The sequence below is a fragment of the Strigops habroptila genome, chromosome 4 (genome assembly GCF_004027225.2).
Source record: "Strigops habroptila isolate Jane chromosome 4, bStrHab1.2.pri, whole genome shotgun sequence".
NCBI classification, from domain to species: domain Eukaryota; kingdom Metazoa; phylum Chordata; class Aves; order Psittaciformes; family Psittacidae; genus Strigops; species Strigops habroptila.
The window spans coordinates 44,870,848-44,895,017 of NC_046358.1; the positions used below are offsets into that span (position 1 = coordinate 44,870,848).

General features: G+C 35.0%; 1 protein-coding gene across 2 annotated transcripts in view; it reads right to left on the reverse strand.

Annotated features, from left to right (window-relative positions):
- Positions 1-24,170, reverse strand: part of FMN1 (formin 1) — a 133,765-nt gene that overhangs the window by 95,013 nt on the left and 14,582 nt on the right. For both annotated transcript variants that reach the window (XM_030484360.2, XM_030484359.2), the window contains one exon: positions 15,746-15,807. In XM_030484360.2, coding sequence (XP_030340220.1) covers positions 15,746-15,807 — 62 coding nt within the window. The remainder of the gene's footprint in view (positions 1-15,745; positions 15,808-24,170) is intronic.

Consider the following 24,170-nt stretch of genomic DNA (forward strand, 5'->3'; position numbering starts at 1 on the left):
CACAGTTTTTTTTATTTTGTTGGGGTTTTTCTTCTTAATAGTATTGTGGCCATCAAAGTATTGTGCATGGAAAAGAGAGGAAACCCAAATTTTTCACAGACAGCCTCTGACTTTTTGGTTTTGTTTATTCTAAGTAATTTCAACTTCAGCTTTTGGAAGAGCTCACACTTTTTATTCTTGTATTGTGTTGACGATGAAAAAAAGGTCCTTTTTTGTTAAATCTCTGTCCTTAAAAAAACATACATTTGTTTTAAATTTTAACAACAATCAGTGATTTAGCAAAGGATTTCTCCATGAAGAAACCCTTAAACCTGTGCCAATTTACATAAAAATCAAAATTCCCCTCTAACAAATGCCTCAACCAATATAATCAGTTACATATGATACATCACCATTTTCAAGGGTACGAAGCAAGGACTGTTCTTACACCTCATAGTCAAAAAGTAAGCTAAATGATTGACCATTCTCAAACATTCCAGAACTCTAAATATTTGTACAGGATATGTATACAGACCTCAGTTCTCTTTCTAATTTAAAAATATTAAATACATAGTTTTATAGAGGAAATGTAGCAAAAGTACAGGAAGTTCAGAAGAAATTTTACCATAGTGGATATACAGAACATTGTTTTTCTAGATATTTTTGAATATTCAGTTATTTAACAGTTATTGGCATTTGGGTAGTTGAGAAACAAATACAGTCTTATAGACAGTAATTCTGGAGTACAAAATTATTGGTATAACACATCACTAAAATATACCCAGTTACACTGCAAAATACAGATTAAAAAAAAAACAACAATGTGCATGATTACTTATATATAGGACTACAGACAGCTTAAAATTCATATAACATTTTAAGCACTAATTCACTTCAAGTTTTGTAATTAAGTATTTACTGTGAAAATATATCATTTTTGATTCACATATATATACATTTCATGTTATGAAATAAAACTTCTGATTTAACAACACCTGCAATTACTTGTAAAGATTGATATTGAACAGTTACCATTTCTACAAGGATATATTATGAACAGGTCCTCAATCTCAGGTAACTACATTTAAGTGAAACCTATAAATAGACACCAAACATGCAGCCATTTGACTACACCTTAAAAAAATACGATATTATTTTTCCAGCAACTAAGTTGCACATTCAGCTCTGCAATTAAACTGCATTTTGACATGCCAAATATCATTAAACATCCACAAACCAAAGCAGATCTTTAATAGATTAACTATTTAAAATACAATAGTAAAAATCTCCATTTATGGAAAGGAAACGTAGATGATAAAGCTGAGCAAGAATTTTAATAATTCAGTATTTGAGTATATCAGTTACACATTTAGAATGGCTCAGAATGCATTTTCCATAACTTCCTTCCGCAATATTTTATAGCCATACTTAACAGATGGATTGCCATATTTAAATAATGCACATTCATATAATGAGTGAAGTTGTTAAAAGCTCTGTTTCATTATAAATGCATATTACTGTGAGCTTAAGGAAGTTGTTACAGAAAGGGTAACAGAAGACAGAAAGCTTGATGCAGTTAATCTGTCCAGCCTTTATAAGGCCCATATTTATACTATATGAAGATCTGACTAATGTAAAAAAGGATTATCAGTATAACTGCACACGTCATGTGAATTAACTATCAGAAAGAACAAAATAATGCCATAAGCTTGCAATTTTGAATTCACTCATGAATTTCTACTTCCTATGCCACCATGTATACAAAATAAAAAAAATCCCTTGTATTTCTAGACTAGTGTAAAGGGAAGGAGATGGTAAGGAAGTTTTACTACTTCTTCCCCCTCTCACCTTCTTGATTGTACTGGAATAATTGGTATGATACACTTAATTTCATTTTTTTCCTTGTCCTGTCTGGAAGAAACACCATCTAACCAACATCAACTTCAAAAAAGCAAACAGGTATATGAACAACTGACTGAATGTATAAGAAAGGAATACACTCAATACAAGAAGGTATTCAATGGCAACCTAAGGAAAAATTGTTTTTGAGACATGTACTATGTTTCGTACTCCATCTGCTGTTATTTCTGGTATTTTTTTATTCTTTGTTAGAAAAACTTTAAAACTAGCAAACAGCAATTCTCAGAATGCAGAAAATCAATGAGAAACTGAAGATATTAACATAATAATATCGACTCTGCTGCAAAAATATTCAAATTAAGCATGGCACTTTTATTGTGAGTATTTAAATTAACATAATCTTACATTTGCTTGTATGTTTATATGTTTCTAATACTCTTCAACTCATTGTTCCAGTTTCAGAAAACTATTCTTAGTGTAGCCAGTAATATGTTCTTCAGGCCACTTCAGAAATAGTTTGTGTTTATAACACATTTTGAATACTTCTTTTCTATAGACTCAGTTCTGCATCCAAAAATAAGAAACAGTTTTTAACATCTTCAGCCACTTTTCATGGTCCTCTCTCTATATAGTATGTCAGTTGTAATGCTCCTTTACTTTGCTCCTTGAACTCATTTCCTAGCAATTCGCAGTGCTGGTTTTCTCTTCGTCTTTCTATTCATGTTTTATGCATATTCAACTGTATGCTTCTTGGGAAATGTGCCACTGAAATTACTATATTGTTGTCACCCTTCACTTTTATCATATTACTATAAAATAATTCTTCACCTAAATTAAACCCCATTCTTCAGCAATATGATTCTTTATACATGTTTTCTGCCTTTTTTTCCTTCTCTTTACCATTTTCCAGGACCCAGAATCAATAATAGCCAGGCTACCACCCTTCCAATTGCAAAGCCTGTGTGCTTGTCTCCAGCAAGAAGTGCCTGTCAAAAGATTTGCAAACTTTTGGCCAGTGCATTTGTAAATATAGAGTCTAATGGCTCTATAAAGACAATAAATAAGACAGAGCTTTTTTTAAAAATGAAAAAAAATATATACATAAGTTTAAAAAAAAAAAAGATCCACAATTGGAACTTATTAAGTAAGTCTGCTGACAATAGAACATAGTGGAAGCAGGAATTGAATCAGCTCATTCTTTCACACTAGTGCTAAGCTTTCTGAGATCACATAAGACTAATGTAACAAACACACCTCCATTTTTCTCACTACAGGATGAGTATAAATAGCCATGCAAAGCAGATCTATGGCATGAGGACTCTGTAGCTATTTTCTGACAGGACCATGTTTTTCAAGGGATTATTCTGTACAAGATGCCAACCACCCCCTGCATTATGGACTGCACACAGTCCTATACTCTTCTAAGCTTCAGCATTTCCTCTTCCGGCTGCTTGTAGATCTTTGATCTCTCTAAATGTTCTATCCTCTTTTCCATGCTCCTCACAGAGTGATTTCCAGGTTGCTTAAAGTTTGCTTCCCTCATCCTGATTGTTTTGTGTCTGCTCTGTAAATGTTTCTGTGACATTACATTCATGTAAGTTTGTTTCCCACACATATACATTTCCTCTCCTCAATCCTTTCCCTACCATCCAACCATTTTAGACTACACAAATGAACTCACTTGGAGAACCTTGTTATACAATACGTAGCTCACAACAGCTCATCTCTAATCCTTGTTTTTCTACAGCTGTTCTATTTACACATAATTTTACTCAGATGAACCCACTTCCTAAGAGTAAATCCCTCCCCCTCTCCACAACTTCTATTCAGACACCTTGATGCATCCTTGAAATTTCCTGCTAATATCTCAAAATCCTGCAAATATTATGAATGCAAATACATGGAAAAATATCCTATTATGTCAACTTTGGCACCTGGTAAGCCATGTACTCTACTGTGGCATCTCTGTGTCCACAGAGAAATCACACTGGAATCTAAATCCTTCTTGAATCTAATATATATATATCAAGCAGAAAATTATTCATGCTTTAGATGCACTAACTTCTTGCCACAGGCACATCTGCTAAGCAATGTCATCCCTTGACATAATGATAGCACCTCTAAAATACTGGACTGAATATTACTTAATAAAGCCAAGTGTTAACAACATGTGCTTAAAGAGTTAACAACAAGTTAACAACATTTCAAACTATAAATAAGTAAATATTAAGTAGATAATTTAGCATTTTATGTAGATTTTATATGTTTGGAAGGTAACTTATAAAATTCCAACTAATAGTAAAGTTTCTGTTCATTTGAATGAATGTTTTTCAGAAAGAATAAAACCGTGAAAATATTTAATTGGCAAAAAACAATTTAAACCTGTATGTATCTCAGGTAGCAGTGAGAAGGGAATACCATACCCGCTAGAATTTTGCAAGTAAGGAGAAGAGAATGCTGCGTGGTGACCTTATAGCAGCCCCCTGGTATCTGAAAGGGGCCTACAAGGATGCTGAAGAGGGACTCTTCATCAGGGACTGTAGCAATAGGACAAGGGATAATGGGTTCAAACTAAAACAGTGGAAGTTAAGGTTAGATATAATGAAGAAGTTCTTTACAGTGAGGGTGGTGAGGCACTGGAACAGGTTGCCCAAAGAAGTGGTAAATGCTCCACCCCTGGCAGTGTTCAAGGCCAGGTTGGACAGAGCCTTGGGCAACATGGTCTAGCGTGAGGCGTCCCTGCCCATGGCAGGTGGGTTGGAACTAAATGATCTAAAGGTCCTTTCCAAACCTAACCTTTCTATGATTCTATGTAACATCCAACAAGTACCACACCATGCAGAAAGGGAGCAATCCTTGCATAAAGTGACTGTGAGTTGATTCTTCCTAAATGAAAGCTAGCTATGCTAGGAAAAATAAACCTGACACAGTTTGTAAAAAAGGGGTAGCCAGCAAAATTGAGACCTATCTGTAAATGTCAAGGAAAACTGATACAATTTAGTTGGTAATATCTCTACATATTGCTAAACTCTGCTAAACATTCAAATTCTGCAGAACGGAATAAGACAATTCAGCATGCAACATGTCAATAAATGTAAATGATGTATCACACACAACTTCTCTGAGGCCAAGCTAATTGAAGAATGAAACCAGATGGAATGTTGAAAATTAATTTCAAATTTCTGTTGAACTAGGATCATGAACAATTAACATGCAGAATACAAACATGATAACAACAGCCTTTCCCATCACAGACATTGCAGTTACTTTCCTATTCTGTTTCTCACTCGCAGCTGCTACCCTAGTCTTAAGACAGCCTAGGTTACTATGTCTATATAGATATAAAAATACTAACACCTATGTTTTGTGGTGGTATTCAAATGATTATATCCAACAAGAAAAAAAAAAATAATTGCTATTCAAATATTTTAAAATACAACATACAAAAATATAGGCAGGTATTTAAAATTTTATTTTAGTTAATAGACTTGTTTTGATGAAAATTTACTTTAAAGAAGTTACAGTATTTCTCATTTGCCAGGGACATTATAAGAATCATTATTTTTACTGATACATATAATGATTTGGCATGTAAAATGTGAAAACAATGCAAAAAATGTCTGAAAACAAGTTGAAAATGAAGTTTCAGTAACAAAAACTACAGAGGCAGTATGGATCCAATAAGAAAACTGATTGTAGTAGAGGGCAAATTGTCTCTGATCTTGGGAGAATGTTTTTGGACACCTAACAGCTTTTTTATTACTGTGGCTGATTAAAATGAAAAGCCTTACTACTAAAATGTTCTTTTTGATGAGTTTTTTTGCAATGAACTATAGACCTTGCAGTCCAGTGGGATACAAATCCTTTGATCCTGTGCAGTCACATAAATTCGAAGTCGTAAAACAACATTGAGTTTGATTTTATTACTGTGGCTGATGTTGCCAGAATTGTAACGCAACCTTGTTTTCCTTCTCTTTTCTTCCTTTTCTTTTGGGGACAGGGTGGAGAGGAAAGGAGAGTTTACTGTCAACATTGCTTTACAGTAGAAAGAACTAATTTCTTTGGCAACCAGACTCCAAGATTAAGCCATTATAACAAAGCTTTGTAACTACATAGGAAAGTAATGATATAAATCACATTCTGCTAAGTTGCAACCAAAGATTTGGTTGAAGCAAAAGTCAAAGCAAAAACCAATGTAAGTAAAGCACAGGGAAAACAGTAAGAAGAGAAAAACTTATACATCTATAGAAAGATATCAAGCAACGATAAATACTACTTTTCAATAGGAAATATTCAGCCAAACAGTGCTATGAGTTTGCTATGAGAATAATATAAAATAACTCTCCACTTTTAGAAGATTTTTATGCTGTATGAACACAATTTTTGTCTAAAAATTCTGAGAATACCTAGACTGAGGAGATGACTAGCCTCTCCACCAATACAGAGTTCACACATGCAATGAAAACAACTAAAAGATTTTTAGGTGTAGCAACCCACTGACTTCCTAGCTATGAATGGAAATTAATTTTATGGGGCCTTTTTGACACCAGATAGCAAAATAACAACAGAAATTCTATTTTACTTTAAGTAAAATAGACTATACATAGTCACTTGCTAGATGGCTATGTTCCTTAAGAGATGACAGGTAATTCTCTGATGCTTACAATTATCACATTCCTCGTGTGTTACGGAGAGGGACCTCAACACAAAACAAATGATGGCTTGGTGAAACAGTCCTTCCTTCAACACAGAATATATTATACTACAAAAAATACTACCTTTTTCTCTGTAGCAAAGGAAATGAAGGCAGAGGTTAATTTCACATTCAGAAAACAGAAGTTTTCAGTAAGTTAACATACTTTCTACAGAAGGAAAAAGAAGAAAATCTACTCTTTTCCTCACAAAATTAAACATCTTTTCACATTGACAATATAATACTTGGCTCAACTACAATGATTAAAGAGATCTCTTTGTCAAGGCAAAGCATATGAGGATATCCTACACACACAGAGTTATCTTTCATGACTTCTATCTTAGTTTAACTTGGAAGCTTCCAATTCTGCAGATACAATCATAAACTTTAGTGGTAAAACCAGAAGACAGTCTTTAAATATTCACCAATCAGGTAATATTTAGAAGAAAACCCAACTTCGGTTTAGAAACAGTCTTCTTTTTAACATTGTAGATATGTTTACGCTACACTTAAGAGCTAAATATACCAGTACGCTTATCTAAGATACAGCTTATGAACTCCAGAGATTCTACCTGGATAAACAGAAGTATAACATCAATTATGGATTATACACATAACTACTTTAAACTAATATATACTACATGCTAATTATGCATCATCACATCATTCCACATATTACCATTACAGAATTTGAAGAAAACACTGCACACACAAAAACGTGTTAAAAAAACTACCTTGGTCAATTATTCAGAAGAGAAAACTACAAGTGTGGTTGCCAGAGCAACCTTAATTTACTCCATCAGTGTTTCCTTGCAGTGCAGCTATGCAGATAATTTCGACAGAATCAGTATCTCATTCAATGAACATGATCACAGTTATTCCAGACAATAATTAAGAACTATTATGAAAAAGTTGCAAGCTTTTAAGACTTCTGCATTAAGTATGCTGAAGTTGAAAGGTATATAATGAACAAAGCATGGAACCTCAGGAAGAGACACAACAGTATTTTAACAAAGGCATGATAATGCTGACCTGGAAAAGCAGATTCTATACCTACTCAAACTGCAAAGTTCCTGTAAGATGAGTCGAAAGTCATTTCAGTCAGTGTTTCTCAAGTGGTAACCAATGATACATCTTATTTTCTAAGCAACTATCTTAAGATTCTGGGATCCAGTTTATAGCTGCCAAGTAAGTTAAAAAAGAACGGTGATATGAACATAAGCATCCCAGCAAATTTTTTATATCTTAGGTCTCTGTGCATAATAATAATAATAATAATAATAATCCATGCCAATCTGAATACATATCATAAAATCAAATTTATACATTATATGTATAAATACATCCTGACAAACTAAAACTTGTGACACTGGAAAGTACATAATGACACTATCTATATTCAGATCACATTTTGATTAATAAACAGGGGAGAGTACTACTCACTAACAAAAATAAAATCAAGTACTGAATAAACTACATTAATTCTAGGCTACATATTCCGGGGAGGATTGTTCACTTCTAAAAAAGCCCTATATTATGATGCCCAGATCCAAGTCTCTGCAATCTATCTGCTACGCTTTTCTGTATTAACTTCCAGATTACTTCTTTCCCCCTCCAGCTTGCCAGTCTCATAGAATCATAGAATCATAGAGTAGTACGGGTTGGAAAGGACCTTAAGATCATCTAGTTCCAACACCCCTGCCATGGCCAGGGACACCTCGCACTATCTGTTCTCGCCATTTTCTACCTAAAGCCCTACCTCTCACATCTCCATACATCTTTGCAGCTCTTGTAGTCTGCTTCAAATTCCAGTGGCTTTTCTTTCACGTTGACTCATCATCAAAAAGTGTGTCAGGAGACAGGCTCCTAGCTCTCAGTGTCAAAGCATCTTTGGAAGGATGATTCCAACCTAACCAAGAGTAACTCATGGCACCCATTGATCAGTGGATCTCAGTTTTGCCCCAATGTTATTTTATAACTATTTAGGTGGGTTTGGTATCTTTGGTGGAATTGTGCAAATGGTACATTAAAAATCTGGTCAGCACCAGAAGATGCAATAGGTACAATGAGCACTAGATTTGCAAAGTCAGAAGCTGCTAAAATATGAAGTCTTTACTGAATATGAGAGAGAATACTTCTGGTTTTAAAGTTTTAACTTCCAACTTCAGACAGATATTCCACCTGTAATCAAAATGTTAATCCATGACATATTTGTCCCTCTTCTAAACCCAGGAATATTAGAGAAAGATTTTTAAAACTACAGAAAATTATGTACTTCATTTAAAGAAATGGCTTACAATTATTAGATTCAAATAAATGTTTGGTGTAGTAAATTTCAAAAAGCAGATAATTTTGACAAGGAGGCATGGGGTACATGTTTTCAAAATCAAAATGGTAAAATAACATTGATAGTACTTAATTTTTAGTGTCTTTCATATTCCCATGATCACGTCACTTAATTTCTCTTGTAGACAACTGTTTCACACACTACAGAGGTCTTCCAAATCTGACAAAATAAAATGTTATCATGTTCACTGTATGTATTCTACTTTATTTTCCCGAGTGCATAACATATTTACTCAAGGTGACAGGACAAATTTACTTTCATAAACTATGATAAAAGCAGGGGTTTACAATGCTTTTTTTTAGAAGAGCTTCATTTTAGCCCTAATTAAGCAGAGTGTTTTGTAAAGTGTCTAAATTTGAGCAAGAGCTCAGTCTTGATGAATTTTCAAGGCTATAAATTATCTTGTTGATCTCTATGCACATTTTTAACTGCATACTACCATGTCTGTGTTCACGTGCTGAAACAGAGCTAAGGAGATTTTCACTGTATTCAATATACAGAATATGGTCTGTGGTAACTTCCTAAATAAACAGGAGAATCCTTGGATCAACATGTAGAATTAACAGCATTCTGCAGCTGCCATGAAGTCTAAACAATCCAAATTCTTACAGTGAAACTGTATTGATGAAAATAATAGAACTGCAATGTAAGATATGGCAAGCAGCAGTGAAGAAAAACCCCAACACAATGGAAGAAGAGTTTACCTGGATATTCAAGCTATATAATAAAAAAATCAATCACAGTGTAAACATATAATTAAAAGAAAATAAGGATGAAAAGTAGCCATTACATTGAAAACATGGCAAATAGGAAGTCAATGGAGGAGAAAGGGAATAATTTTCTTTAAGTATCAGAGCATGGCAGAGATACTTAAAACCTCATCAAGAATTTAATTACGAAGTATGCTGTGAACATAGGCATTATAATGTACAAGTTTTTAAAACAATTAAGCACTGAACTGGGGAATATTTTCAAACAGCATGAAGAATCATTGCAGGCTCCCTTTCTGAATGAAGATGCAATTGTCATCAACTGGTTCCAAAGAGATTAAAGTGCTTCATGTTAGCTCTTTGTGTGCTTGTATGCACCTTGAAGAAAGTAATTGCTTTATTTCTTCTGTCCTTTGCTATCATTCCTAGTCTGCTACTCCACCTTTTCTAGCACTGCCAACACAAATTTTTCATTACAGAGAGATTTTTCTCCTGCTGGGATTTTTCTATTTCAGGAAATGCATACTTCAAAGACAGTCTTGCTCCCATTGTCTGAGAGCCTTAGAAGTACTGAAATTCATATTTTAATACAATTCCATAGGATTTCATTTTCCTCTTTCTCATATTTTTTATGCTCTTTTCTCAATCTTTATTTTTACTGTCTTGCACTGCAGAGAGGCTCCACACTGAACAGGGTGAATTCCTTCATGAGGACAAAGAAGCCAAGAAGATAGATACATAAAGACACACAGTTCACACACAGCGGTGAAACCATACATTTAGCAGCTAAGCACAAAAGACGGAAACATTTCAAGTTACACAAGAGTAGTATCAATAATTAACCACAGGCTAGGAGACCTTCATCAGTAACACCACATGGAAATTCTGAAAAGTCTGAACAGCTCATTAGGAAAGACTGACTAATAAACCCTTGCTGATCTTGGCTGCTTCTTTGAGCTGCAACTCCGCTTCATCAGACAGAAGCATACATGATACAGATTTTCTTCTATTTGTGCACGCTGGGACATGAAAATCCAGCAAAGAACACAAAGCAGCTAGTCACCTGACGAATGCATTTCATCTTGTAAAGGTTTAAAACAACAATCTCAGCATCCTGAAGCAAAGTTTTATTACCGGAAGTCAGCATATTATCAACTTCTTAAATGTTGTTTTGTTAAGTACCATGGCATATCAAAGCTTTCAACACTATTCATCATTGACCCCCATATTTTAATAGTAGATTTCAAAACATAGTGACTTCTGCCAAATTGTGGAATCCCTACTCATATATGCACACGCAAAACTGAGAGGGAAAAAAAAAAATCTAAAAATTTTTTGTTTCCAGAAGGGAATGCTAAAGATCCCTACCTATTCATCCAGGTCAGAAATTTTTCAATCGAGTCTGTTAAAAAAAAAATTCCACTTTGTCGTATTAGACTATCCACAAAAGAGAAAATTTAGACAAAACCAAATATTTTAAAATGTTTTGATTTGGTGTTAAAGCATCTAATTTATGATGTTCTTTCTGAAGCAGAAATGAAATTTCACTTCTACATATAAATAAAAGGCATTTTAAATTGTCAAAATAAAAGTGAAATCACTCACTTCTACAAAAAAGGGGTTTTGAGAAGCACTGGCACACAACAGTGTCCCGGGTTCAGCTCTAACAGTTATTTTTCTCCTTCTTAGTAGCTGGTACAGAGCTGTGTTTTGGCTTTAGTCTGAGAACAACACTGATAACACACCGATGTTCTAGCTGTTGCTACGTAGCACTTACCCTGATCAAGGACTTTTCAGTCTCTCATGCTCTACCAGTGAGAAGGAGCACAGGAAGCCAGGAGGGAGCAGAGACAGGACACCTGACCCAAACTGGCCAAAGGGGTATTCCATACCACAGCACGTCATGCCCAGTATATAAACTGGGGGGAGTTACCCGGAAGGCCCAGATCGCTGCTCAGGTCGGGCTGGGTATCGGTCGGCAGTTGGTGAGCATCATGGCCGGTGGTATTGTGCATCACTTGTGTTTATTGCTTTTTTTTTTCCTCCTTTTTTAGTTTTATATTCTCTCCCCTTGCTATTTCCCTTACCACTATTATTGGTAGTAGTTGTAGTAGTTTTATATTATATTTTAGTTACTGGACTGTTCTTATCTCAACCCATGGGGTTTACATTCTTCTGATTCTCCCCCCCATCCCGCCTGGAGGAAGGGGGAAAAGTGGGAGAGTGAGTAAACAGCTGCATGGTTCTGAGTTACCACCTGAGCTTAAACCACAACAAACAGCTCTCAACACTATTCACCATTGCCTCCCACAGCTGAATTAAGAATTTCAAAATGTAGCAGTGAGAAGCAGCACCTTTTGTTACACTCATGTTATAATTAAAGAACAATGGAAACATTCATAAGTGGAAGCACACTGACTGTGAGGGAAAAAGTAATGGGAAAGTGAAAGACAAAGGGCCTGGGAAGGATTTGTGAAGCACGAGAGATGAAAAAACAGATCTGTAAAAGAATGAAAAGGTTGTCACATAGATAGAGCTTCACTCAGTACCTGAGAAAAAGGGTTTACATCTTTGTGGCCTCAGTACAAAATAAAAATTAATCCTTTTGAAATTATGAGACAATTTTAACTGGTGTTATATCTTGTCTATGTATTATTATAATGTGATAATGGCTAAAGACACCATTATTCTCAGTTTGGAAACATGCAAAAGATGTCGTGAGTTGGTGGAAGCCTAATAACCTGTATCAGAGAGAAAGATCCATGCATAGGGTACAGAAATATAGGACAGCTTAGGACTTCGATTCCACCTTCCAAAAGCAATATTAAACTTCCATGCAACTGGAGATGAAGGGATATTTGGTACCCTTGTGCTAAAGGGAAGAAGGAAAAATTAGGGGAAAACATAACTTTTTTACTCATTTTATCAAATGAATGTACAGGGGGGAAAAAAAAGTATGCTGCACCATTTTGCAGCTATTTGTTGGATTAACTACTAAGTACTGCAATCAGAACATTGCTTTCAAGTTAATTCCTTCCCATCAGAAGTCAGTGGTCCATTTACAATATTTTGATTTAACGTTAAGTTGTTGTCATCTACTTCGTTGGTTATTTATGGCGTAGAATTGGTTCTGTAGGGAAAACACTATTAAGGTGATGACAGCTACTACTTACCTATTGAACAACTTTGATTCTAGTTCAAAAATGTGCAAGCTTTTTTCTGACCTAAAAGTAAGATTGTGCCAGATCCACAGATAGTGGGCAGGATGCTACCGCCACACATAATCTCACAGCTTAGAAGGAAATAGGACATTTGCACACATATATAGAAGCTGTGACATGCTTTTGGAACTTCTGCGAGACTTAGCTGACATCTAGCGGCAGGACCAGGAAAAGTAAAAAATTCAGCAGTAGAGAACTAGTTTTAACGTCTCAAAGATATATAATTCAGAGTTTTGTAAATAATAGGCAAAAAAATCAAGAAATGTTTTGAACACAACAACTAGTAAATGCAGTTAAACATAAATGTGTAAAACCGAAGTATTTATCTCTATTACCCTTTCTAAAGATTATCTACATGTGGATGATTCAGTCGAATTATGTACATTAATGAACCTATAGAAGCTTTTCTTGTTGCCCTTGTCATCCCTGGCCAAACTAATTGCTGGAAATGGTCTACTAGGGCAGGATTTCTCCGTAATTTAGTCACTATGCATCTTTTATGAACCTGATGCCTGACACCAGACTGGGCTGAGGTCCAAAATCAAGCAGCACGCTGCTAAGCAAGGGGCATGGAGGCAGTGATAGTAGAAGGAACACGGAAGAGACAATGAAGACACTCAAACATGCCAAAAAAAAAAAAAAAAAATCCAAATCAAAACAAAACACAGCATACAGGAAGAAGGCATTACCCTTATACTCTGTATTTCTTATATGTATTTTCTAAGCACTCACTGCTGGTCACTGCTGGAGACAGGATACTTGCTTCAACTGGCCTTTGGTATAGGAAGTTTTTATAGCCTTCAATATTGTAAAGTGAAAAATCACATTATATCTCAGGAATCATCAGTCTTCTTACAAACAGAACTCTCTACATGGTCTCTAGTAACTTATGAGTAACTCCAAAACGGAAATAAAAAAATTTTGTTTGAATTACGTCTTGCATACAATAAACGTAAGTATTATTTTTCTGAATAAATTGTTTTCCTGATCATCAAGATGCAGACCTTACACTTCACTTCACTCTACCTAAAAAGCCTTCAAAACATTCACACCACCTTTTCTGGTTTTCTTTCAGAATTACACAGTGTAAGGCAAAACAGTACAAAACATGAAAATAATCACCAATATAATATGATCTGTATGACATTGCTGCTAAGAGTGCATAAGTCTTCTTCTAATTATTGACAGCAAACATCTGAATTTTAGCTCATTTCTAATTATATTTACATACATGTACAGAATGGTGAGAGTTTATGGTGTTGAAAGTTACATTACCATTTCACTTTTCTGGAAACAACCCCCAATTTCCTTACTATTAAACAAGATAACATATAAACACAATTAATCATTCAGACATGATGATATTTGAGGAAAACTTGAATAATGCAAATTAAAAAAAAACAAAACTAAAACCAACTGATTTAAATGTGAATGTTTATATCATTCAAAGTTACAAGCAGCAAATAAATGAATCTACTTCTCCTCCAGTGTCTTTCAGACGTACTCTTATGAGCAAAACAAAATATGCAAGATGAACATTCTTTTAATGAAAGAGGAAATTGGAGAAATGTGCAATTCTTCATGGATGCCTGCCAGTACCTGCCTCCTCTGTCTCTACCGTTTCCAGGGTTGCTGGAGATGCAGAAACACATTTTTCTTTCTAAGAAAACTGAGCCTACGTATTCCCTGAAATACCCTCTCAAAATTAGTAAATCCCCCTTGCGTCCACCTACTGTTCTTGTGTGAGACAGCTACACTATTCTTTGTAAGAGTTATTAATAATATTTATCATAAATTACTATTGTATTTACTTTAGTGCTAGCTTACGTTTCTGTATGATGAATTTTAAGAGATGCTGCACACACAAGAGACTTGTTGCCTGTACTGTCCACTCCACAAGCTGCTACCATCATTTTGCTTCTGTCTACTCAAATATCTCACTGAGCTTTTTCAGCTTCTTAGGTTTTACGTCCATTATGTCCTGGCCTTTGTGCAGACACAAAGACACAAATACTCTGTCTAATACAAATACTGTACTTGTACTAGTCTGATGATTGCTGTATGTGATTTGGTCACATGGTCAGTGTATCAATATGCTACATTATCAGATTAGTAAATTTTTTTTTCCATTCTATTTGCCTTAATGACGACAAAGAAAATACAGAATGTTTTGTATTTGATGACTTGTATACAAAGGATTTAGCATACGGACCTGTATTAGAACACAGTGCAGCTGTACTTAAGAAAAGGAAGATGCTGTTACATTTTCTTTAAACTAGGACTGCTCAACAGACTCAGTCACCAGTTACACTGCTATTTAAGGTCCCGCTATTATGATAAAAACAATTCCTTGCAACATTTCACTTTGCTTAGCACAGTCATTCATGCTGAGGGGCAGTGACTTCTAACATTAAATTTTGCTATTTCTGATTTTGACAAGTAAACAGCTGATCAATTTTACACTTACAAAACCAGACATCAATAAGGAGTATTCAATAGAGAATTTCAGAGAGTCTTAAAAATGGAATTATCATGCTTATTTTTAAGTCCGCAGGGACAGAAAACTGCTTCTACAGAAGTATGTTTCACTGAGAAAGTCATTAGTTAAATACCAGAGCCTTAATATAATAAGCAAATGTAAAAGTACTACACTGCTGAGTTAGAGGGAAGAATTTAAGAGTACAACAATAAGGAAAACTACAAAGGGGAAACATGTAAAGATGCTTTTTGCCATCATATATGAGTGTATCTATGGATTTTAACTAGATTAATTTTAACTGAGTTGGCAGTCAACTGAAAACAAATTTTAGAAAGAAACAAATTCTTAACATTTGATGAAAAGTATGTATTAATGGAAAGTATATATTTGCACTACTTAAATCCATAAAATGCACTATAGTCAGGGAAAGAAAAAAGAAATACTACAAAAGTATACCTTTAACGTTTCAATTTCTTCTTTGTGTTCCCTCTTCAAATGCAAAATGGCAGCTTGGTACTCTGTAAAAATAAAAAAAAAAAATGTACATTCCATTAGAGTCAGAAAACAATGTGCCATCTTCAGCACAGTGTTATTTCATGCAACACCACTGGGTCCAGAATGTAGATGTAGGCTCTCAAATAAAAGACCTTTAACAATAGTGATGGTAAAGAAAATCTGAACACAGTAATCAGCATTATTTTCTAAGGCTCCATGAGCACATTTTCCATGGTGCTTCTGAAAGCAGAGGATAAAACAAATAGGTCTTCCAAACTTCCTACTGTGCGAAAGTGCGGGGAAGATACATCAGACTCAAATAACAAAAGGAAACTTTAGCTTTGCTTCGGTTTGCAGGTAAATGTAGAGCTGGCAGGATATTAAGACATGCATGTACATATGCATGTACACACACCCCTGAATTCTAAAAAAACATGCATTAAATACAATGATTTAAACTCAACTGTAGACATACAATCATTATACACAGTCAAATTGGATAAGAGAGCAATGTCAAATACAAATGAAGACCTGGAAAAGTACCCAATAGCAAGAGAAACAAAGAATTCTTTGTCTTAATTCTATCAGATGAAGATTAATTACATAGTTTAATACCTTCACAGGGTACTAAATAGCTCTTCCATTTAGCAACAATATAATGAAATCCAAAGGTATAACAAAATTGAAAGCATGAAACTTAAAGTCAGAGAAATCTAAATCAGCAATGAAAAAATTAGGAGGTTGGGCATTGATTACACAGGTTTAGTGATGGCTGTAATGTTAAGGTGTACATTTACCAAATGAAACTCTAGAATCTGGGTCTCATACTATGGTTTCCCTCAATCCATATCATGGCTAGATACAGCTAGATGAAGAAAGATAAGACCTTTCATCACAGCTGTGTAATGATTTAAGAGAACCTCTCTTTTGTAAGACATTGGCCCAGAAGCTACGGTCCTCCTAAACAAGCGACTGGACTTCATCCTTAGACCATCAAAGCCACACTTTTATCTGCTTCCAAATCCAAATTCTTCCAAAAGTGTATTTCCAGTTCCCTGGCTTGGCTTCTGCTTCCTCGACTAAGAAAGGAATCAAATCCTAGTTTAAAAAAAAAGACTGAAATTAGTCCAAAGTCTTTAAATTTTACTGGGAATGTTCTCTAACATTTTTTTGTTTGTACGGGTTTGTATGGTCCCTGGAACATTAGAACGAATGAAACAGCATGAGAACATCAAAATATGGACCAAAGCACCAGACCAGTAAAATATTCCAGTGCTTTGGTGTTTTTTTCTTTTCTTGTTTTCCTTTTTTCTTCTCTTGAGAGAACATGGAGGAAAGAGGAAAGGAAAGATAATCTGGTCATCACTCTGAAATCTGTATGACATGGAAGCTGCCAATACAAAGCTATTGCTCTTAAACACAGGTGAAGCTATATGCAAGCAGCTGCACTGATATACAAAATTAAAAGGGATTGATATAAGACACAAAATGAAAAACCCGAGTGATTACAACTACTAATACTATCTATCTTCACTCCTCTTTCCTCTCTAACAGGCCTTTACTTAGAGCTTTCCAGTATGGGAAAATTGTCTGTCTGCTCTTCTGGAATCAAAACCAGTTAGGTCTACTGAGTTTTAGATTTCCTGCTGTTAATTCCTTTGACTGGTTGATATTCCCTCTGGACACAGGCTCTGCTTATCCATTCACCTAAACAGGACTTAACAAAACAGCTGCCTCAGGTCCCCAGAAAAAGTTGTGACCCTTCTGGCACCTCAGCTGGTTAAGCACTCACTCAGTTCACAGGGTGTGAACCTTATGAACATCCTGACTCAAATTTAGGTCTTTAAGGTCACATGATAACTGAAGCAAACAACAGACTTTGAAAATGCTGCTAACAATCAGTTCTTATTTTGGTTAACAGAAGGATACAGATCTCTCTTAACAAAAGATTTACCTTTTATGCGGGATTGCCCAGCGTTTAACATTCTTTGGGCTTTGGGTAAAAGACTCATAATTCACATATGCTGACATAGACCTGCACTGATACCAAAAGCAGATTTTTCACCATGTCTACCTATTACCAGCCCTCTGTTGCTTATTTTCTTATCTTGGCACAAATGTTTGTGCAGTCAGAGAATGATGGAAGAACCCCCATGGATGAAGTCTAACAGAGCATAAAAAGTTAAATAATTTTTTTTTTAATTAAGTATATGTCATTTTTGTGACATTCTGCAACATACCATGATTTTAATTTAAGTCGGCATACGTTTTTCATTACTTCTCCCAGCTGAAAGCTGCAAAATATGTTCCAGAAATTGCTTTGTTTAATCTTTGTTGTAAAGCAGAGGTAAGATAGAGAGTAGAATTCCTTTATGGTTTACTTATTCCTTTAAAATATGCTTAGAAATTACTAGATTATAAGAACTAACAGACCTAATTAATTACTTAAAACACTGCTAAATAAATTGATATACTGTAACACATTTAATAGATTGTCTACTATGCAATAATCTGACATTCTACAGCATAGGCTGCTTCTGTTTCATTCTACCAGTATCTTTCTTCTACAACTAGAAGAAACTATCTGTTGGATAAAAGCTGTCACCCAGCAAAGTACTTTTAATTATTCTCAAGCATTTATTTTTGTGTGTACTATACCATAATGAAAAAGATATCACATCACAATTATAGTTTTGTATGATATAAAGTAACTGAATAATAAAATTTAAGTGGTTGTGTCACCATCTCTGGGGGTATTTAAAAGACGTGTGTATGTCGTGCTTTAGGAATAGTTTAGTGGTGGACCTAGCAGTACTAGGTTAATGGTTGTACTTGATCTTAGAGATCTTTTCCAACCTAAACAATTCTATGATTCTAAAAAGGAGCTGAAATTCTCATCAGAAACTTTCCAGAAAACACTCCAAAATGCAGTGAATTAAGCAGAAACATCTTACTTCAGGGTTACTCATATCACATATTCCTAATCTATACAGGTTTGGGGGCACAATGCAAAGGCTATTTTTGTTCCTATTTCTTCAGGCCCCTGAGGTAAATTGGGAACTGCCACAGTGCACAGTGGTGTGACTGTGAAATAAAAATTCTATTTCATAGTGAACAAAATCTCTGTTGAGAAAACCCAACAGCCTATTTCACCTAGTATCCCACCTCAGTAGCCAAAAGGCGGACGACATGTAAAATATTAAAAGCCTGCAAAAAGGTAGTAGCACCTTTCCAGTACACTCTTCCAGCAACCTGACTTGCAATTCAGTAACTTTCTAAACCAGAGAAGTTGTTTGCATATTTAATAGTCTGCAAATAGATTCCTCTTCCATGCATGTGCATTGCTGATTTTAAAACTCCTGCACACAGACAGTGTCCTGCAGCAAAGAATTAGTTGCAGGTTAGGTAAAGACCCTTCAATTTCTTTTGAATCTGCACCTGTTATGTTCATTCGATGTCGCCAATTCCTGTGCTGGAAGAAACAGTGAAGAACTGTTCATCATTTACCCATTCGCTGTTTCTTAAAATTTTAGAGATCTCTATCATATGTCTCCTTGACTGATTCTTCTCCAGTTGAAAGAATATTAGTCTACACAGGCTTTCCTCACAACAAACATGTTCCATATTGTTGATTAAAGTTGCCATACTTCCCTGAACATTTTATAGTTCTACTATACCCTCTATGAATTGACAAAACCAGAATTTCACATGAAATTCAAAATGTGGATATTTATACAATGCCATTACAATGATCTAGAATATTTTATCTTCTATTTCTTTCCTACTATTTCCTATCACTTCAGTTGCTTTTTGATCGCTACAGAGCACAGAGCTGGCATTTATTTTAACCATCAATGTCTTGATTTTTAGAGAGTAATGATCAGATCAGAGTCCATTATTCTCTATATGCATTTAGCATTTTTTTCGTCTATATTTTGGACTTACTTTGGCATTTTATTGCATAGCCCCCCAATCTTAGATTTCTTTTACTTTTTTTTTTTTAATTCTCACGAAAAAACCCTGCAAACTTCCCTTCTCAAGTCTCACTTTTCCAGTTCATTTATGAATATATGTAGAGTATAGAGTTGCAGAGTGTTTGCACCCTCAGCAAGTTTCCTGAAGATACAAAACTGGAAAGAGTGGCTCATAAGATGGAGGGTTTTGCTGTCATTCAGAAGGACCTCAACAGGCTGGAGAAATGGGCTGACAAGAATCTCATGAAGTTCAACAAGGAGAACTGCAAAGTCCAGCATCTGGGGAGCAACAACCCCAGGCACCAGGACATGCCGGGGACTAACTGGCTGGAAAGCAGCTTTGCAGAAAAGGACCTGGGGGTCACCAAGTTGAACATGAGCCAGCAGTGGGTACTTGCAGCAAAGGCAGCAAACAGCGTCCTGGGCTATGTTAGGAGGCCTCTTGCCAGCAGGTTGAGGTAGGTGATCCTTCCCTTCTATTCAGCACTGGCGAGGCACACATGGAGTAGTGCATCCAGTGCTGGGCTGTCCATTACTAGAGAGATATGGAGCTTTTTTAGATCTAGCTCTATATATACATTCCAAAATGCACAGTACATTAAATGTTACCTCTTGTAAAATCATAATTGTCCTTTTTTGTATTGTTAGTTTGAAACATTATTCTCTACCATAGACGAATATAATTATGATTAAAACAAGAAAATTGGGAACAATTTCCATAATTAGTAAATACACATTCTGGTAGCAAGAAAACAGAGCTCTGATTTCTTGAAAATCTGAAGGTTGAGAAAATGTAAAATTAGCCACTTCCACTGGGTGGCAGTTTTGTACTCCATTAATAACCTTTTTCATTTTTCTTTTTTCTTTTTTTTTCCCTTAATTAAAGTATAATTTACCAATTTACGGCTATAATGTTCTTTTATTCTGCATGCAAATTTACCTCATTAGTTTTTAATCTGGATTTTTATTTTAATGCAGGTTTTCATCTTGTCTTTTTCCTAATGATTGTCTTGTTAAATTTTATTTGATAGTAACATAAACATTTGAAATTTCCTTGTTTCATTGTGTGTTTTTAGAGTGTGCTTGGGAAAAATACTCCATGAATTCTGGAGTGATCTCTAGACTAATGTCATGATCCTGTTCTGACACCGATAGATACAGTCAATATTAGAAAGTATCATAACTTTACTTCAAGTCATACTATATTTGGTTCTGCTTACAAACAACTGCTGGAAAAATTAACTACAATTAGTATTTTATCTGATTTTAGACAAATATTTTAGCACTGAATATTGCAAAGACAGAACCAGTGCAAATTTGATAACATTCATCCTTAGCTAACTTCCAGATTTGGTATGAGTCTGCTTCGTTATTTGAAAGTATGTTGGCAATATGGATCATATAAAGATAACATTAACTAAAAAGATATCAGTATCCCAGGTAAAGAAATTTGGATCTAAAAGCAAGGGTTTTTTTATAATATTTTCTTTATCATAAGGTACTGCAACATTTGAAATGCTCCAGTTAAATCATGAAATTAACATTTATCACAAGGTAATGGGTTGCAAGAAGTAAATGATCCTGTTTTAACTAAATATTGATTGCAAGGAGGAAGCAACTCTGTGTCCTTTAATCACATCAAGCACAGTATGTGAACAGGTAAGAGAATTATTGTGGAAGCACAACAGAAAAGCTGAAAAAGTAAAAACAAACAAATAAAGATGGGTGAATAATTAAGATGGTCAGGAGGTGAAAAAGGGCTTAAAATGCTCTAAGAAGGCAGAAATTGAATTCATTACAGAATCAGACTGTGATTCTGTAAGATCAGATACAGAATAATAAGAAAGATACAGAATACAGACATCAACTGTGTGAAAACAACACAGTATTGTGAAACAGTGGACAAATGCCTACAACTGTTTATACACCACATCTGCTGGAGCAAAGAACGTACAAATACATTAAAGAACATTAGGGGTGTACAGGTACGACAGCAGGTTTTTAGTCACATTCTCTTGAATAGCAATTTAAACATGAATGTACCTGGAACCCAAAAAGTTATCAAACACTAAAACTTATACATGGGGAAAAAAGGAAGGCAACAGAGAGAAGTCGCTTATCCTGACGTAAATTGAACAAAAAGCACATACTTTTTAATGGGTATTGTATTTTATGAGTTTTAAACTTTAACAGAGAATAATCTGAACAAAGGAAGAGGTAGTCAATATACTGGACTTATTTTTACAGCACTGTGTTTTCTAAAGTTTTGGCCCTCCGTGCTAATCTTGCAAATAAAATATGTAACACAGGGGTGCTCAAATCTACCTTTAATAATCATAAACCCCAAATATCTAAAATAGCAGCATATTCTATTATTGGGCTTTTGATATCTGAATATCAATTAGTCCATCACTACGTACTGCACCAACTGTTCAGCTTTGGCAGTTATCCTGACCTTCTAGGATAAACATGGTCTCCAGGCAATACACCGTAACCTCTGTAGGCCTGTCTGGGTCTATGGTTTCTGCAGAGAAAGTTGAGCTAGGATATCCAGGTGTTAAGGATATTGAATGGAGGGTTTAGTTTGAGCTGGCTTCTTTAAAACACACAGAATTCCCAAATAATTACACTTCTAATCTTCTTCGTTACAAATTCAGAACACCTTCAAAATCTGAACTGTATATCTGTATGATCAGTAAATATTGCTTACTGTGTTCAAGAAATTGCGTAGGCTAGAATTACTTCACCTCAGAACCCCAGCTTTTTAGGGTAGAGATGAGTGGTAGGATTTTCTTTTTCTGATCCACAAACAATTAAAATATGTTGTTTACTTATTTGTTTCATTGGAAAGGAGGGAAAAAATATGACATTTCTATGAGATTGGCAAATGTAATAGCTTGCTCGTTTGCCCAGTCTCCAAGCAGGCAATAAATCACACACATGGCGTTTAACTCTTAATGCCTAAGTGTTTCTAGACCTCACCACCAGAGTCCTGTATAGTAAGACCTACTTCAAGTGAGGGAAATGGGAAATGCTAGGAATTGAATTGTTAGGAAGAGATGAATCTGTCAGACCAGACTCTTTACAAGTCCACTTAATGACAGTTTATGCAGACAACTTAACTTTCCTACCCTTAGATCAGTGATCTATATGCAGGGAAATTCTAACAAATTCCAATATAAGTTGCTTTAATTAATGCAAAAATCATCTGAATGCTGTTTTATTTCCTCAGAAGTATTCATGCAGCTGTAACAAACATGAGTGGACTTTCATTATGGAACTTCAAAGGGAATAGCACAGGGCTTCAAAGTCCTTTGTATTTATTTATTCTAATATGATGTCCACTTGCATCATCATCTAAATGGTGTTTCATGGTAGGATTAAGGACTAACTACTTCTTCAGTGATATAATGCATCAAGAGTTTATCCTGGTCATAAGGTTGGTTTATAAGTCTTATAAAATAATCATATTGAATATTCACCAACAACATCTATCTAGTATTCGTAACCCACCTACAAAAAAGGATCAAAAAAAAAGAAAACAAACCCTAATCCTTTGGAATTTATAGCAGTTTGCTTTATTTGAAAAGCATGAGAACAGGAAACTGCTTAATGAATAAACAAATACTGATCATCCATACACAGTATAATGACAGTTTCTTAACTTACAGAAATAAAGGAGAAAACAAACTAGAGAGATACTGAGGCAATACATTACACTAAGAGGGGGAATCAAAAACAACTTCCTGTTCTTCAGAACAGGTGTTTTAATCACTAAGGAGTTGGTATTTCATCATTTGAGAATGTCATCTGGAAGCTTTTATTCAAATACTTATTTTAGAAAAAAGGCAGATGGAAATTCCTGAGTACTTTATGTACATTATGGATTACATAAATTTAGTATCAAAAAAGCAGCGCATTTATAAACAGTACACAGGTTCACCACCTTCATGACATCAGAATAAAACTAGTCAAGTCTTCAACTAAAATATCACAAAACCCACTTGCTATCTCACCTGTCACAGAAGGACCCTCCAGAAGATGTCGGTTTCTTTCATTTCCACATACATGGAAAAATATAAATGCTTTGAAACATGCTTTATTCAGTTATGTCAGTTACTTCAGCAAGCAATTGCAGAAGTGACAAGTCATTGCAGAAAAAAAGAGAAATACTACCAGAATAAACTGAGTTCCAACTCAGCTTCAGTTAGTTATCACTCATTCAATAATAATTTGATAGTTTGAAAGACCTACTTAAAAGGAGTTTCCAAGTCATGAGAGTTTTGTTCAAAATCAGTTCCTCAAGCTTCATTTGAAATCCAACAATGGCTAGGGCTCTGTATGTCCTGCTCTTGGCAGGATACAAAACTGAGCAAGAAAATACAGAAAGACACAATAGGTGCTATATCTGA